The sequence below is a fragment of the Paramormyrops kingsleyae genome, chromosome 19 (genome assembly GCF_048594095.1).
Source record: "Paramormyrops kingsleyae isolate MSU_618 chromosome 19, PKINGS_0.4, whole genome shotgun sequence".
Taxonomy (NCBI): Eukaryota; Metazoa; Chordata; class Actinopteri; order Osteoglossiformes; family Mormyridae; genus Paramormyrops; species Paramormyrops kingsleyae.
This window is the reverse complement of record NC_132815.1, coordinates 25,539,251-25,554,469: the sequence shown is the minus strand read 5'-3', so window position 1 is coordinate 25,554,469 and position 15,219 is coordinate 25,539,251. Positions and strand designations below refer to the sequence as shown.

General features: G+C 44.2%; 1 protein-coding gene across 2 annotated transcripts; it reads right to left on the bottom strand.

Moving 5' to 3' along the window:
• Positions 1-1,348: 1,348 nt before the first annotated feature.
• Positions 1,349-13,176, bottom strand: LOC111850667 (uncharacterized). 2 transcript variants are annotated; one of them, XM_072702748.1, is made up of 8 exons: positions 13,069-13,176; positions 10,727-11,026; positions 10,251-10,407; positions 8,030-8,050; positions 6,513-6,595; positions 3,407-3,484; positions 2,171-2,199; positions 1,349-2,084 (listed from the first exon to the last, which is right to left on the bottom strand). In XM_072702748.1, exons 1-8 carry the CDS (start codon positions 13,127-13,129, stop codon positions 1,959-1,961), a joined length of 855 nt encoding a protein of 284 aa, XP_072558849.1. In that variant the 5' UTR covers positions 13,130-13,176; the 3' UTR covers positions 1,349-1,958. The 2 variants fall into 2 exon arrangements, with proteins under 2 accessions (XP_072558849.1, XP_072558848.1); XM_072702747.1 differs by lacking the exon at positions 6,513-6,595 and having other exon boundaries at positions 10,111-10,407.
• Positions 13,177-15,219: the final 2,043 nt, after the last annotated feature.

The window sequence follows — 15,219 nt, the reverse complement described above, 5'->3', positions numbered from 1 at the left end:
CCTCGTGTCCCTCGGAGCAAGAACATAATTCTCCCCCACCCCAGGGATCAGCAGAGGGACAGAGGCAATTGCCTGTGTGGCGGTCTTCACGAGTGACACGAGGGTTGGTGCCCCAGAGGTATCGGGAATAAAGGATGTGATTGAGTAAATGTGAGGCCCCATTTAAAAAAAAGAGGGGTTGGATGTAGGCGGGGATTTTCAGGGTGACAGGTAAGGTTTCATAGGAAACACCTGTGAGGCGGAAGTATGGAGGCTATAAAATACCAGCGATAGAAGAGCGGGGAGGCCTCCCTATGCTCGGTGGTGCTTGGAATCCACGCTGCAGCTGTCATATGTGAAGGAGCGTATCGTGGGGAGATTACTGCATTGTTGTGATATAAGGCGAGTACTGGCGGGGCGTACCGGGTTAGGAAGCTAGCGGCGCAAGTCGGCATGCGGTGGCAGCGGCGTGGACTCCAGGCGCCACGGGAAAGGTTTGTGGTTCCTGCTAGAATTAAGTGGGGTTATTGGTTTATGTGTTTTCCGGGGATTGCGATGTTTTCCCCTGACTAGTTAATATAAATAAGATTGTTTAATGTGAATTGATTTTTTTCTTTTGTTTGTGTATTTGTTTTAGGAGGAACCACATGTTAATTTGTATTCCTGACCCTGGTTACGGATGTGAGCTGTCCAGGCCTTTTTATTTATACACGTGTGAATTCTAACAGTGTGTTTTAGTGAATGTGAAATATTCTAAAATGTTTTAGAGATTGCTGTGTTAGAGCATTGTGTGGGGGTTGCAGTGTTGCCTGGCGCTTTCCTTCCTTCATGGGGTAGGGACACTGAACTGTGGAATTCTAATAATAAATGCTTATTTCCGTACTTCTGTTGTGAGCTGTTTCTTATATCTGGTGCCCAGTGTAGCCAAGTGACAAACCTGCATAATTAGGGAAAGTTTCATCCCTTACAAATCGGTCACTGGGGACATCAGTCCTACACGGAGGGACGTACGAGACCGGGTGACGACAGGATGGGAGGAACAGGATCGACGGGGAAGCAGGGCAGGACGGGGCAGGCAGGGTGAGTAGGGAAGACAAGAGACAAAGAAAATTCTCGGTATGGCGCATTAGAAATGGCAATAATACTTTGCATTGGTTTTGCAACGTAGCCGGCTTAAGTAGTGGAGCAATTAGTTGTTAAACGTTTGCAGGTGTTTGGTCCCGCCCGTGTGGGCGTGACACTGTCGCTGTATCATTCACTTATTTACTGTATCAGATTTTTGCCTGGGCCCATAAAATATTGGGAAAAGCTTCATAAATCCATACAGAAATAAAGTGCACGCAGTCTTTGCTTCTTATTCATAGCTTCTCTTTACTTAACATGGCTGCAGCCTGACATACCTTTTTACAGCAATCAGTTTGTTTTTTTTTTTTAAACCAAGAGAATATTTGCATCACACTTAATTTAAACAACCTTCACTACAATTAACATTACCATCTACAGATGACTCAGTATACATTTAAACTCAATTAACAATACTATGTACATACATATGTAGTTGTTGCACTAAATACAAACTGTATTCCGACAGGTTATAGAAAATTAATCAACACCCTTCATATTCGAGAACTGGGCAGTGCTGTGGTATAAACTAGTGCTACTTAAAGCTGTGTTAATGCAGAAAGCCTGCAGGCTATGAAGGTTAGACAGCAAGTTCCGTTTTATATGTAGCCAAAGCTTCCTATGCTTTTGATATTTGTAATATTGTTACTTATATAAATCAAAAAAATATTTCTCCAAAATTAAAAAATGAATGAATATCCATTTATATAATGACTTCTGATTAGACATAAGGTTTAGGTTCCAGGCTCACTGAATGAAACAGTACTTAAGTAAAAATACCAAATATTAAAACAGCGTCACTTGTTTCGTGTCTAGATTGAGATGACTGTGTTCAGTCCTTAGATCAGTTAATGGCTTTAGTGTTTAAGTGTGTGTTCAGTTATGGTGGCGTATTCACTAAAAATGTAAGTTTCTGGTTTCTCCTTCTCTTCCTGCTGGGATGTCAGGTAGTCGATCGTAGCGTAGGTCTCTGAATCATGAGTCTGCTTACAAAGAAACAGCAGTCAGTTATGAGATATAATTTAAATAATCAGGAATTTAAAAACTGAATAAATATCACTCTACTGACCTTGCTGAGACTGGTGTCTTTTTGATTCCCTAAAATATAGGAAGATAATAAGTTAAAATATATTATAAAGACTGTAATCAGTTACAGGACTGATACAGTTATATATAATCAGTTAAAGGACAAAAAGACTAAATTTTGACTATACAGTCCTTTTTCCAAAAAAGTTGCGAACTGTGTAAAATGTAAATAAAAACAGAATGCAAAGATTCTGCAAAGAATCATGCAATGATTAACCCATATTTAATTGAAAATAGAACAAAAAAACATATGAATGATAAAACACCCTAAAGGAAATCCCAATTTGTCCCTTTATTCGGGTTGATCGTCAGTAGGTCCCTTTGCACCTACATTGCACCCACAGTCAAGAACCAGACCAGCTGACGCATCCTTTTCGCACTGCGGCCGTCATTCTTAAGGGGGAGGCAGGGAGTGAGGACAAAAGAAACTAAACACACACTCACACACACCGTTCAGTCATATCCGCAATGATACAATCAAGGAAAATCTACCGTTCTGTCCACCAGTGTGACAGAACTTGTAGGCTTACTTATCACAAGCTCACTGTTGACTCCGGATCTATACAAGACCTTTATCAGCACATAACTGCTCATCCTGCGAGTCCTGGATGTTGAAGGTTAAATTTTATATTTTAAACCACTGAAATTTTGTAAAGCGAAAATAAAAGGACTGAATATTACCCCTTGAATTATGAAGATGGCATTAAAACACGTTCAGTGTTTCCAACTGAATTTGATGTCTTGAAATTTATTTTGAGGCAAAAGTAAATGAATTGAATTCAGGTGATTAAATTATAAAAATGAACTTTATAAACTGTATGTTTTAGAACTGAATTGTGGTAGTCGAATATTTTTTCATTGATTATTTTACTAATAATGACTAACGACTAATAATATTTGACTAATAATAACAATAACTGAAATATTGTTTAGATGTGCATTCACATTAAATTACAGCCCCCAAATATTCAAGCATTATTAAATGCAATGCGTTTTTATTTGATTAGTTTACGTTGTGGTTTTTTGCATCAACTACTTGTGTCATTAATTTACGTCCATAGAGATGTGCCAAGATTGACTTACATCCTCACTCCCAGAACATAACCTGGACATAAGTCGATGGATAACTCTACTGTGTATTCTTCGAATTCCACTAGTAGAACCAAATATTGGATTTCATTAAGAGAGAGTCAGTCTGGTCAGCCGTACTGTGTCTCACCTGCTCGCCTCTTGATTATCACCATGACAACAACAGCCACACACACAGCTCCAAACACAGCAACTCCAGACACAATACCTGCCAGGAGAAGATTGGAGATACTGAGAGAGTGCAGAACAGGATACATTCAGCTGTAGATGTGTAACATTGCTGTGTTTTGCTGTGTGTATATAACCATAATCATAATGACTGACTCTATTCTGCACACTAAATGTGAAATTATAGTGTATAGTGTATACTAAAACTGCACTGTACTGAAGCCGAGAACGGCCATGCTTGCAATTATATTTTTAATGCCGTTATCCTGAGATAATGAGATAATTGTCTCTGAATAATTACAATAATAAACATTGTGATGCTGCAGGGCAGTCATGCCATATGCAGTGCTGCTCGTATATGCACTGTAACTGGGTTAGTCAATGCGTGCATCCCAGTATTTAATGTTGAAATTAAGTGTGCATGTCATGTCCTGTCTCTAAGTTGCACCATGGTCCTAGAAAATGCTATGACATCATGTATACATGTGTGGATGATCTGATAATAAAAATACTGAAATCTGATATCAACAGACCTTTATATAAACACCTTCAAATCTTCAAATCTAAAAAATGGTCTGAATCCTTGAGGGTTTATTCTACTCATTAAATGTGCTGCATTCTTAACACTGTTCCATTTACACAATGGCAGACATGTAAAGCAACCCTTAGATATCAATTTAAACTGTATATAAGCTACAAGTACCTTTTTGCATCTTATGCTGCCACGCTGCTAGATTATCTCACTATCTCAAGAACACAAGATTTGTTATCGTGTTATCTCGAGATAATGGTGCTAAAAACTGGCTGTTCATGGTATGCACTTTCATTATGTGATCATAAATGTGATCAGGTTTACCCTAATGCCCCTTTTACTTTCCACAGAAATCATTTCGTGTTATATTTAGGCATTATCCCCTCATGGCCTATTGGGTGACAGCCGACCAATTTATTTAATTTATTTACCAGGCATTAACATCAGTGTTGAGGAATGCCATGTTGGTCTGTCATGTTTAAGTTTGTTTCCTTAAGGCATGATTTTAGGTCCATTTCAAAACCTCTAGTCATGACTCATGCAATCCAGCATGGTTGGGGCCATTACGGAATGCATTGATCAATTCCAATCCAAGTCAGGAAATGGACCTAGAGTTGGAATTTCAATCTCAAACTTCAAATTCAATTCCAATTCTGTTCCCCATAGTTTTTTTTTCCAATCCCGACTCCAGTTCCAATTCCTGATTTGGATTGGACTTGATGAATGCATTCTAGAAATGGCCCCAGAACCCTGCAATCCAGTATAATCATATATTTGTTGAACTTGACCGCTAGCCTAACTTGTTTGGCTAATCAGTACCTCATAAAATGTATGAACTGGTTAATAAACAATAATATGGACCAGCTGAAGTCACAAACAAGTGACGCTGTTTTAATATTTGCCTGCAGTCCCTGCAGCTGACGCCGCTCTGCCCGCGGCACTGCCTGCTGCGGCGCCCTCTGCTGGCCACATGTCGGCGGCGCCCGCCGAGGCACCCCCTGCTGGCCACGTGTTGGCAGAGCCCGGCTCTTCTGACCTGCCCGTCCAGCCCGGCTCTTCTGACCTGGCCATCCAGCCCGGCTCTTCTGACCTGGCCGTCCAGCCCGGCTCTCCGGTCCTGCCCGTCTAGCCCGGCTCTCCTGTCCTGCCCGTCCAGCCCGCGGCTCCGGCTGCGCCGCCTGCGGCCACGCCCGCGGCCCCTGCCGCAGCTGCCGTCGCCGCTCTGCCCGAGGCGCCTGCTACGGCCCCACGTCCGAGGTGCCCCCTGGTGGCCTCACGTCCGGGGTGCCCCGGCTGTGAGGCCACCACGTCGGTCCCGCCCGTCCTGCCCTGCTTGTCCGTGGATGAGGCGGCACCACCGGCAGCCACCCCACCCACGTCCTCACTGGCCACCTCCCAAGGAAAAGAGACTCCTGTCCCCCCAGCACTAGTCCCAGTCCCCGAGGAGGTCCCGGACAACCAGCACCCAGCTCCTTTTTCCTGTGAGGAAGAGGACCTGGAGTGGGACCCCTCGGGGGCCTTCCTGATGACTCCCTCGCTCTTGCCCCGGCGAGGCCGACACCCCCCAGAACCCCGCCTTTCAGTTTCTCAAAAGGGATGGGGACACAGGCGTCGGGCCAGGGTGGGCGGGACCCTGGCTCGCCCGTTCGGCCCCTGGCTGTGGCTCGGTGGCTGCCTGCGGGTCCTCCGGCTCGGGGTCGGCGGTCTCCACCGGGTCCCCCCCTGGTTCCTCGGTGCCGGTCCTCGGCCTCACCTCCAGCTCCGTGTTGGCTGCCTCCGGGCCCCCCTACTTCGCCGGCTCCGGCTTCCCCTCTGCCTGCTCTGGCTTCCCCCTTCTGCCTGCCTCCGCCGGTGTTCCCTCCTGCTCCCTCCGTGTCCCCTCCGTCTCTCCCTCATCCTGTTCCCTTGGCCTCTGTGTGGTCCCCTCCTGCTCCCTCCTCCCTCTCACCTGTGGCCCCTCCGGCCGCTCCCCGTCGCCCGCCTGGGCTCCCTCGGGCTCCCCTTTTTCCCCCTTCCGTTCCTGTCTGGTCTCCCCTGTCTGCTCCTCCTCCCTTCGTCCCGCCTGTTTCTGCTCCTCGTCCCTCTGTTCCTCCTCCGTTCACTCCTGGCCCCTTCGTGTCGCCTGTGGGTGCTCCCTCCGTGTCACCCTTTTCCGTCTGCCTGTCTGCGTTCCCTGTCCTTTGTCAGGTCTTGTCTTTTTTCTGGTCCTGGTTCCTGTTCAGTGTTTCTGTCTTGTTCCCGGTTCCCCGTTGATGTCTTGCTTTTGTTTTTCAGCTCCTGCCCCCCGTCTCGTCCGTCGCCTCCTCTCGGGCTCGCCCGGTGTGCGCGCCTTTGGGGGGGGGGGGGTTATGTCACGCCCAGCTCCGTACGATCCTTGTGTGTGCCACGCCCACCTCATTACCTCGTGTTTATGCCCGATTGTTCTCAGCTGTTGGACGTTAAACTCAGTTTGTCTTGTGTATTTAGTCCTCGTCTGAGTCAGTCTTCCCCAGACTTGTCATTGATGTTTGCTGTAGTGCTTCCCCGGTCCTGTTACCTGAATAAATCCCCGTTCTACCCTGCTTCCTGGCTCCTCTCCCCTGCTTGCCGGTTCGCTGGTTCGCGAACGTGACAGTCCACCTGAATAGAAAATATTCTTCCTTTTTAATTATATAACTGTTCATTAGTATATACAGTACTGTGCAAAAGTCTTAGGCAGGCAAAGAAAATGATGTTTAGATTATCCTCGTGTTGGTGTAAAACATATTATGCCTGTCAAAGTGTGTCAGCTTAGCCATTTCAGAACCTCTGCTAAAATCATCCTAGTATTTGCAGCGACCGTCCAGTGCAGCCATGTATTTTTTGACTTGGCCACTAGCACACCTCATACAGCTAGTCAATCTGTCACTGACTTTTTAAACCAATTTATTTACTTATTTAATTGAGCTGTTGGTGAAATTTCACAAAATCATGGAACAGCTGAGGTGCCCCTGAGGAGAGGTTTGGGAACTGAAGCGGTGTTCATCTAGCCGTCCAACTAGATATCAGTAACTTTTTAGAAAAATTATTACTAGTTTTTATTGTGTTACTCTTAATTTGCACATGTTGTAATATTAAATTGTGTTTTTTGTTCTAAGCCAAAGTACACTTGCTACCCAGATAAATAGCTTTAAACATTTCTTTGGACTGCCTAAGACTTTTGCACAGTACTGTATATTAATATATCCTCCTGAGACCCAAGGAAAAAAGTGTCCTTCAATTTTAGGTTATTTGTCTTTGGAGGAAATAAAACATCTTACAATTTAGATTTTTTCAAATTTATTTTTATTTTTAAGACCCCTGGGGCACTGCATCGGTCTGTCATGGTAAAGAAGGAGCTGAGCCAAAAGGCGAAGCTCTCGATTTACCAGTCGATCTACGTTCCTACCCTCACCTATGGTCACGAGCTGTGGGTAGTGACCGAAAGAACGAGATTGCGGGTGCAAGCGACCGAAATGAGTTTCCTGCGGAGGGTGGCTAGGCTCTCCCTTAGAGATAGGGTGAGGAGCTCGGTAATTCAGGAGAGACTCAGAGTAGAGCCGCTGCTCCTCCGCATTGAGAGGAGTCAGATGAGGTGGCTCGGGCATCTGATTAGGATGCTTCCTGGACACCTCCCTGGTGAGGGCATGTCCCACTGGGAGGAGGCCCCGGGGAAGACCCAGGACACGCTGGAGGGACTATGTCTCTCGACTGGCCTGGGAACGCCTCGGGATTCCACCAGAGGAGCTGGATGAAGTGGCCGAGGAGAGGGAAGTCTGGGTTTCCCTGCTGAGACTGACTGCTGCCCCCACGACCGACCTCGGATAAGCGGGAGATAATGGATGGATGGATGGATATTTTTATTTTTTATTTCACAGCATGTCCTCTTTAGTGTACAACAGGAACAAAAACGTTTCCTAACATCAGTGAAAAGATAGATGCAAAAATAAATTGTCCACTACAATCGACATAAATTAATGGGTGGGGTCTCAGGAGGTTACTGTATATTATTAACAATAAAACATATATGTGGTAATAAAAGCAAAAACACTGTACCTGCCGTAGTAGGACTTCTGTCTGTCACAAGAAGAAACAGAGACTGTTACAATGTGACTGTGCAGATATATGAGGATATAAGTAAATCACATACTGTACAATGGAAACAAGATTTTGTATGGATTTTTATATGTTCTCTGGGGAAGCAAAATTTAAAGAAGCTTGATACGCCTATAACATCAATGGGAATGGGAATGAGACCATGCTGGGATTACAGTCATTCTCGTTTGTGCTGTGTGGTGAGCCACTCAAACAGTTTCAATTTATAAGATAAGGGAAATTGAGCTGGTGTGTTGGTAGATGACCTGACCTTGAATGGCTCAATAGTTCTCCTGGCTGAGAAGGGGAGACTGAATATGGGATTAATATTTTTTTATTATCCTCATATATATCATATTCATTTAGGCTTTTGTTTTACTGTTACTTTCATATACATATCATATTCAATTCAACTGTTTTTTCACTATACTTAAAGGTAAAACAATGTGTAAGTGTACTGAAGGTATAGTAATACCAACAGCAATTATAGTATAGTCAGTGCTTATGTAAAATGACATAGTTTTTCCAATCTATCATAATCAGCTTTTATCCCATTGAAACATTTCTTCCCATTTTCACATTTATTGAACATGAAATACTATTTGAACAAAGATACACAACAAATGTGCTAGTGTAAAATTAACACTGCATGGTGTTTATTAGGGTGGGGTGAAAAAAATCTAAATTTCCAATAGTGCGGAAAAGTTGTCACTGGACCTCGTTATTAAACGTGCAAAATATCTTTGAAATAGGTTAATATTGGGCCCGAAGCATGCCACCCCCAATAAGCGCAGGCCGGACACCCAGACATGGACCGACCCACCCCCCCGGTGGCGTCCCGGCGGAAGCACAGGCCACCCCCACGCAGGGAGGCACCTAGCGAGGAAATGGCCAGGCCCCCGGGCGCCAGAGCCCCCGACCCCTCACCCAAGCTCACACTGAAGAGGACCAGGACCAGCCCCTGCCACCTCAAGCACCCCACGCCCCATGACCGCCAGGCAGCACCCGCCCAAGCTCCCACCCACCACCACCAGCTAGGGCAGACACCCAGGCATCACAAGACAGCAGCCACAGCCCCCCAGCCACAAGAAGTCACTAGCTAGACGCCCACATTGTTTCAATGAACTGTAATGGTACCAACAAATTTGTCCACGTTAAACCTATCACTAATTGGTGTGGACACATATAAACACCATGCAATGTCAATTTAAAGCTGGTACGCTTGCTGCAGGTGACGCCCTCGCAGGAAATTTTAGGATTTTTAAAGACAGAACTGAAGGGCCCTGTACAAGGAATCTTGAAAAGTTAGCAAGATTAAAGGCCAAACTAATAAGGCACACAGGATTGAGCTAATGAGAAACATCTGGTGAATTCATGTAGGGTCATCACCTGCAGAAAAGGTATAACACCTGATATTGATTAATGAAGGGGGGGCAATTCTTCTTTGCATGTAGGGAACCCCTGTTGAAAAAGATCTATTATAGTCTCCTACCCTAAGGTATCTGCCGTTTATTCGTGGCCGTCTGAGATTTTTGGCTTCCACAGCTCCCCGTGTCACAGGGGTTTCCTCATGCAGTCTCATACGTGCAGTTGGGGTAACTGCTGTCTCTAAACTGCCCATATTGTGTCTGTGCCCCATGATGGACTGCCATCCTGCCCTGGGTGTCCCCAGCCTTCTACTCTATGCTGCATTGGACAGGCTCCAGCCCCCCCTACCCTGACCATGGTAACTGGTTAGAATATGGATGAGAGGTAAGGAGCAAGCACTGATTACAGTGTGTTGCTGCACCCACCACACAACAAACCACCTCAGGGATGAGAACCTGAGAGCAGCCGTGTGGCAGGCGACACCTCAGTATCACACTAGTCCAGTGGATGGAGAGCCAGTCCTGCCACCAGCCCCCAATAAGTTGGAGGACCTCCTAATAGGGCTGGATGTAGATTAACATCATGGACGGGTGAAATGTAATTCTCAGCTTTATGTTACTAATTCATTTCTGTGCCACCGTTCTGAATATTATTTTCAGTGTAATATTTCCTACCAGTGAATGTGCTGTTGAAGCTCTTTGAGATCTTCACTTCCCCCTTATCAGTCAGCTGACATTTCCAGTTCCTGCTGTTGTCTGTCTGCTGAAGTTCAGTTGTCAGATTGGAGTCGCAGGAGGACGTGTGTATCTGGTACCTGGGATCTCCCTGCAAATCAGTGTCTGTGTCACTCAGCCACCTCAGGGTCAGACTGTTAAATGGGCGTTTATTACACTGCCCAGGACCATAATAGGTGTACAGGAGACACCGTAGGGTCATGTTGCTGCCAGGCATCAGATTTTTTGGTGGAACAACTGAGAAAGAAACAAGAGCAATGACAGGTTCATAAGAATATCATAGGAACACATGTACAGCCATTAAATCAAAACGTTTTACATGTTAACATTTCAACAAGGGAGGGGTTTTTAAGTGGCTGAAATATAAACAGACTTTATGCACATGGCATAGCTGGTAAGTAGATCAAACCTTGAAGAATATTTTCTCTTGTATATTTTTATCAAGAAATTATGGATTTCTTCTCAAATAATACTTTTAATTAATCAGCATGCATTAATTATTTCAAATACATTTTAAAAACATTAATAAAATTATATCTAACAATAAAGTTTATACCTGTGAGTACAGACATGTAAACTACAGCATCATTTCCAAGTTGCTTTCCATTGACCATCTGCCTACAGGTGTAGGACCCAGCATCTGCAGTGCTCACTTCATGAATGTGCAGAGAGCAGTCAGACCCAATTGTCATTTTCTCGTTTCTGTGTGAATTATTAGCCACTTGTACTATTTCCTCATTTATCTTCTGAACATAATGCCACGTAGTTGAGGAGCAGTTAGAATGAATGACATTGTTACATGGGATAGTAACATCATCTCCCACTCTGGAGTTCACAGTGAGCTCTGCACTGACACCTGGAGTAGTGAATGGAAGCAAAAAGAAATGATATTCACTTTGTATTCCTCATGATAAAAATTCCCCATTACTCCTACAGAGATAAGCAGCAGAGACACGCAAAGGGAAAAGTGACTGGCAGCTGATTCTGGTTTTGACATGAGCTGGATTTGAATTTGTTTAAAGAATCTACTGCATAAACAGTTACTTCATTGTTTTGTTTGGTGCTGAAGCTTTAAGGAGAAGGTGACATGTATCAACACTACAAAAAGCATAAAACCTGCTCCCAGACTGAGTCATATACTTCCTTAAAACTGAAGGTTATTGTTTTATTTACTTCTTAATTATTCAGAGCAAAACCCAGAACCGAGAAAAGCAGACAGGAAATGTTGTTCATCAATGTAACATGTTAATAAACATTAATCTACTGTTTAATTACCTAATTAAAGACTCCAGAATGAGACTAAAGCAGATATAGACCACAGGTTTGAACCTTCTTGTGCTATAAATCAGTATAAACCCAGGTCACTTCCTGATTTCCATACTGTATATTTCATTCTTAATATTTCTTTCTTTATTGTTTGATTAAGAATATGTAATGTCATAATCACATTACCTAGTTAGTTACCCAGTAATACAGTTTTTCTCAATTGCTTTGGCACATTTCATGAAACATACTTAACATTCTCAAGACTACAAGAACATTTCTTAAAACAGTTCATGCAACAGCACAACACTATGGATTGGCTGCAACAGCCTGTAACTTACCCAGAAAAAAATAGCCCATGTCTCAAAAGCAAATTCCACTAATAACTAGTCAGTGCCACCAAATGAAAAGTACATCATTTTACCTACAGTATTACAGTCAAAATACTTATATATATATTGTCAAGGTGTCAATGAAAGTTTGCTCCTGTGCTCCACAATTATATGAATGATAGTTGGTTCCCACTCTCATTGTCACTGACTGATCATGTTTCTTTAATAAACTGATACTTATTCATGTCAAAGACACCAGTTTCAATATTTCAAGCTCTACGTACATTACTGTATGTAAAGTTCATTGGCAAGACAAAGCATTCGCACGCACATGTAACTTCTTCAGATCCAAAGATGCAATACGATAGCAAACAAAAAAAGTCACACAGCACTGTGTAACACAAAAACAGCAACGTGGCAATACAAGAACAAACAAATGACAATAGGAGGACTGTGGGAGCCAAAAACAAAGCAATGGTGTATCATTGCAATTTATGGAGTATATATTTAAATTATTTTCAAAGCTAGGTTAACTTCTTTGTATGTGGTGGCTAACAGAACGATTACATATAGTTTTGTGTGTAAAATTATTACGATGGGAAACTGCGTAATTATTTTGACCAACAAGATTAAAGCAACTGACAATTGTACAAAACCATCTGCATGTACATATGCACTGAAGCATTTGGAATTTTGTGTGAAGCAATGAGAAATGATGTTCTGCTATGAAACTGACATTATGTTGTGGGGAGTACATTTGTTGCTCAACAAATGTTAATTGCATTTGAGAAATGCTCCAAAGCAATCAAGAAAAACTGTAAGACAGTTTAAAGCAGCCATGTTCTTTTTTAACATCAGAGTGATGACTATAGGTGCAGCTGTGGTTCATGATCTCAGAGACAAACTGTCAACCTGCTCATTGATGTCATTTGGTAACATTAGTTTTTGGCTAAGGATTGATTTACAGGCATTTCCACAGAACTGAATTAAACCACACATGGAAAACTGCTGTAGAAATATGAATCATTTTAAACAAACATTGCATCAATACATTGTACATATGGTGCCTAATCATATAATTTTCCTACAGATATTTTTCCAGATCATTTGCTTTTGTAGTACTGGTATTTTGTAAAACAAATCTGTTAACTGCTGTCTCTTCAAGAAAATCAGCCATTCATAAAATGTGGTATTGTTAAGAAAATGTCCTTAGAGACGACATCCTTAATGAATGTCTTATGAATTTAAACATTCTAACATTCTAAAAGTTTCCATATTGTTAAAATTATTTTCTGACTCTTACCCATGGCAGGATGTCCAATGATTAAGAGCAGTCCAACAAGAATATATTTCACTACAATCATTTTCTCTCTGGCTCGCTTTTTCTTCTGTGATATATTTCACGTGAACAGTGTCTTAGTGTGTGGTGAAGACCTGCTTTTAACACTGAAGCTAAGGTATCATTTCCTCAGTGAGGCTGTTTACTTCAATGTAGGTGGAGAACTGGATGACTTTACTAGTTTAAATGTTGAGATTCTTTAAGTAGGTACAGTTTAAAATTACATTTAAAACACATTTTAAAATTTCACACAACATTTCACAGTGGTAGGATTTCATTGGTGGTCTGTTTTACTACCCTTTCTTACACCCTTGTACAACAGCTCAGGATTTTAGTATTGCATGTCTCTTCTAACATGCCAATAGTATTAGCAGAATTTAATGTACTGTGGAGCGGGTATCAGACATGGCGTGCAGAAATAAGGAGCTGGACACAGAAGTGCAGAAAAGCACAGAAATTGCATTTATTTAGGTCAGCCAGTTGCTCTGAAAACCCACACACAATGCCCACCGTTTGGCACATAACATTAATACTACATATGACATTGCAGTACAACACAATGCCAAAACAATAAACGCTGACTACACACAGATATGTACATTATTTCCATTTGCCACTGCATTGCCTGATAGGTATCCCCAACACTACACTGCCCCTCTCCTAGGGGGTTACCTGTCTCAGGACCCCCAGAAAGTCCTGGTAGTGCTCCAGACAACCTCAAGCCCTCCACAGCCACTGGGTCTCTGGTCCTGCACCGTCCTCCTAAGTCTCTACATTTGGGTTACTTATCCCAGGTCTTGGAGAAGGATGCTCCGAGTGGGCCAGGGGTTGGTATGGAGTCTGGCAGTTACAATGTAGCACAACATGTCAGATATTCGCTCCAGGACCTCCCCAGGGCCCCTCCAGTCCCTCCTGCTTCCTTAGGAGGCGGTGCACCCAAATAGAGTCCCTGGGCTGGAAGGCCTGTCCCCGACAGGTGGAGGCCGTTGGCTCATTTCTGGCTGGCCATGGCTGCATCCCGATGTTGCTTGGCCAGCTTGCGCATGGTCTGCATAGTCTCCTTTAGCTAGCACAGGTAGTCCGATCCCGGTATTGCTAACAGCTCTGGCTCAGGCAGTGAGCTGAACACCAGCTCTACTGGGGTCCGCAGCTCATGGCCAAACATGATGGTGTTGAGGATGCAGCTGGTGCTCGCCTGCACTGCTACATTATAAGTCCACAGGACCAGGGGAAGATGGGCATCCCGTTTGCACTGGTGCTGGTAGACAAGGATTGCCAGTTGTGTGGATATGGTATGATGACACTGCTCCACCGGCCTGTCACTCTGAGGATGGGGAGCGATGTGTGGGTCTGCATGCTCCCCAGCCACTGGCACATCTCGCCTCACACCTGTGCCCTGCAGGTTGCTGAAACTCAGGAGCCAGGTATGGGACACATGGTTAGTCAGCAACCGGAACCGCCGACTGCAGAAGAACAGGCCAGTCTCACACACCAAATTTTTTTTTGGATCAATGACAACGCCCTTCCTGCTGATGATGTGGTCTAGGAAGTCCATCTCTTGCAGAAGGAGAGAACATTTCTGGGGCTTCAGCTGCAATCCTGCCTGCTGGATCACTGTGAACACAGTTTGTAGGTTCCATACTCCTCTGGCGAAGTCGCCAAGCTAGCCCATTCTAGGTGTAGCTGCGGGGGTTAGACTGGCATGTGCTGTGGGTGGCGCCACCCGCCGGCATTTCCCAGCTGCTGTTAGGGGTGAGGGTGTGGAACTGGAGTGGGGCAGTTTTGGGCAACATGTCCCAGGTCCCTGCAGTGGATTGAGGTTGCTGGTAAGGTGCAGGAGCAGTGGCATTCACATCCTCACCCATCTCCTTTTCCTTGGTGCTCTACATGGCGCAGGCCTGGCTCCAGGGTGAGCGAGACACTGTACCCAGCACTTCCTCAGCCTCATATGCCAGCTCCTCAGCTGCCCTCGGCATGGCTGGCTTCAGCAGGCACACATGCTGGTGCAGTCGCTCCAGGGAAAGAACTCGCAGGAAAGCCTCTTGACGGGTCCTGATGGAGACATGGCTGAACTCGGGCCATTTACCATTATTATCCTCATAGCTGTGTACATCC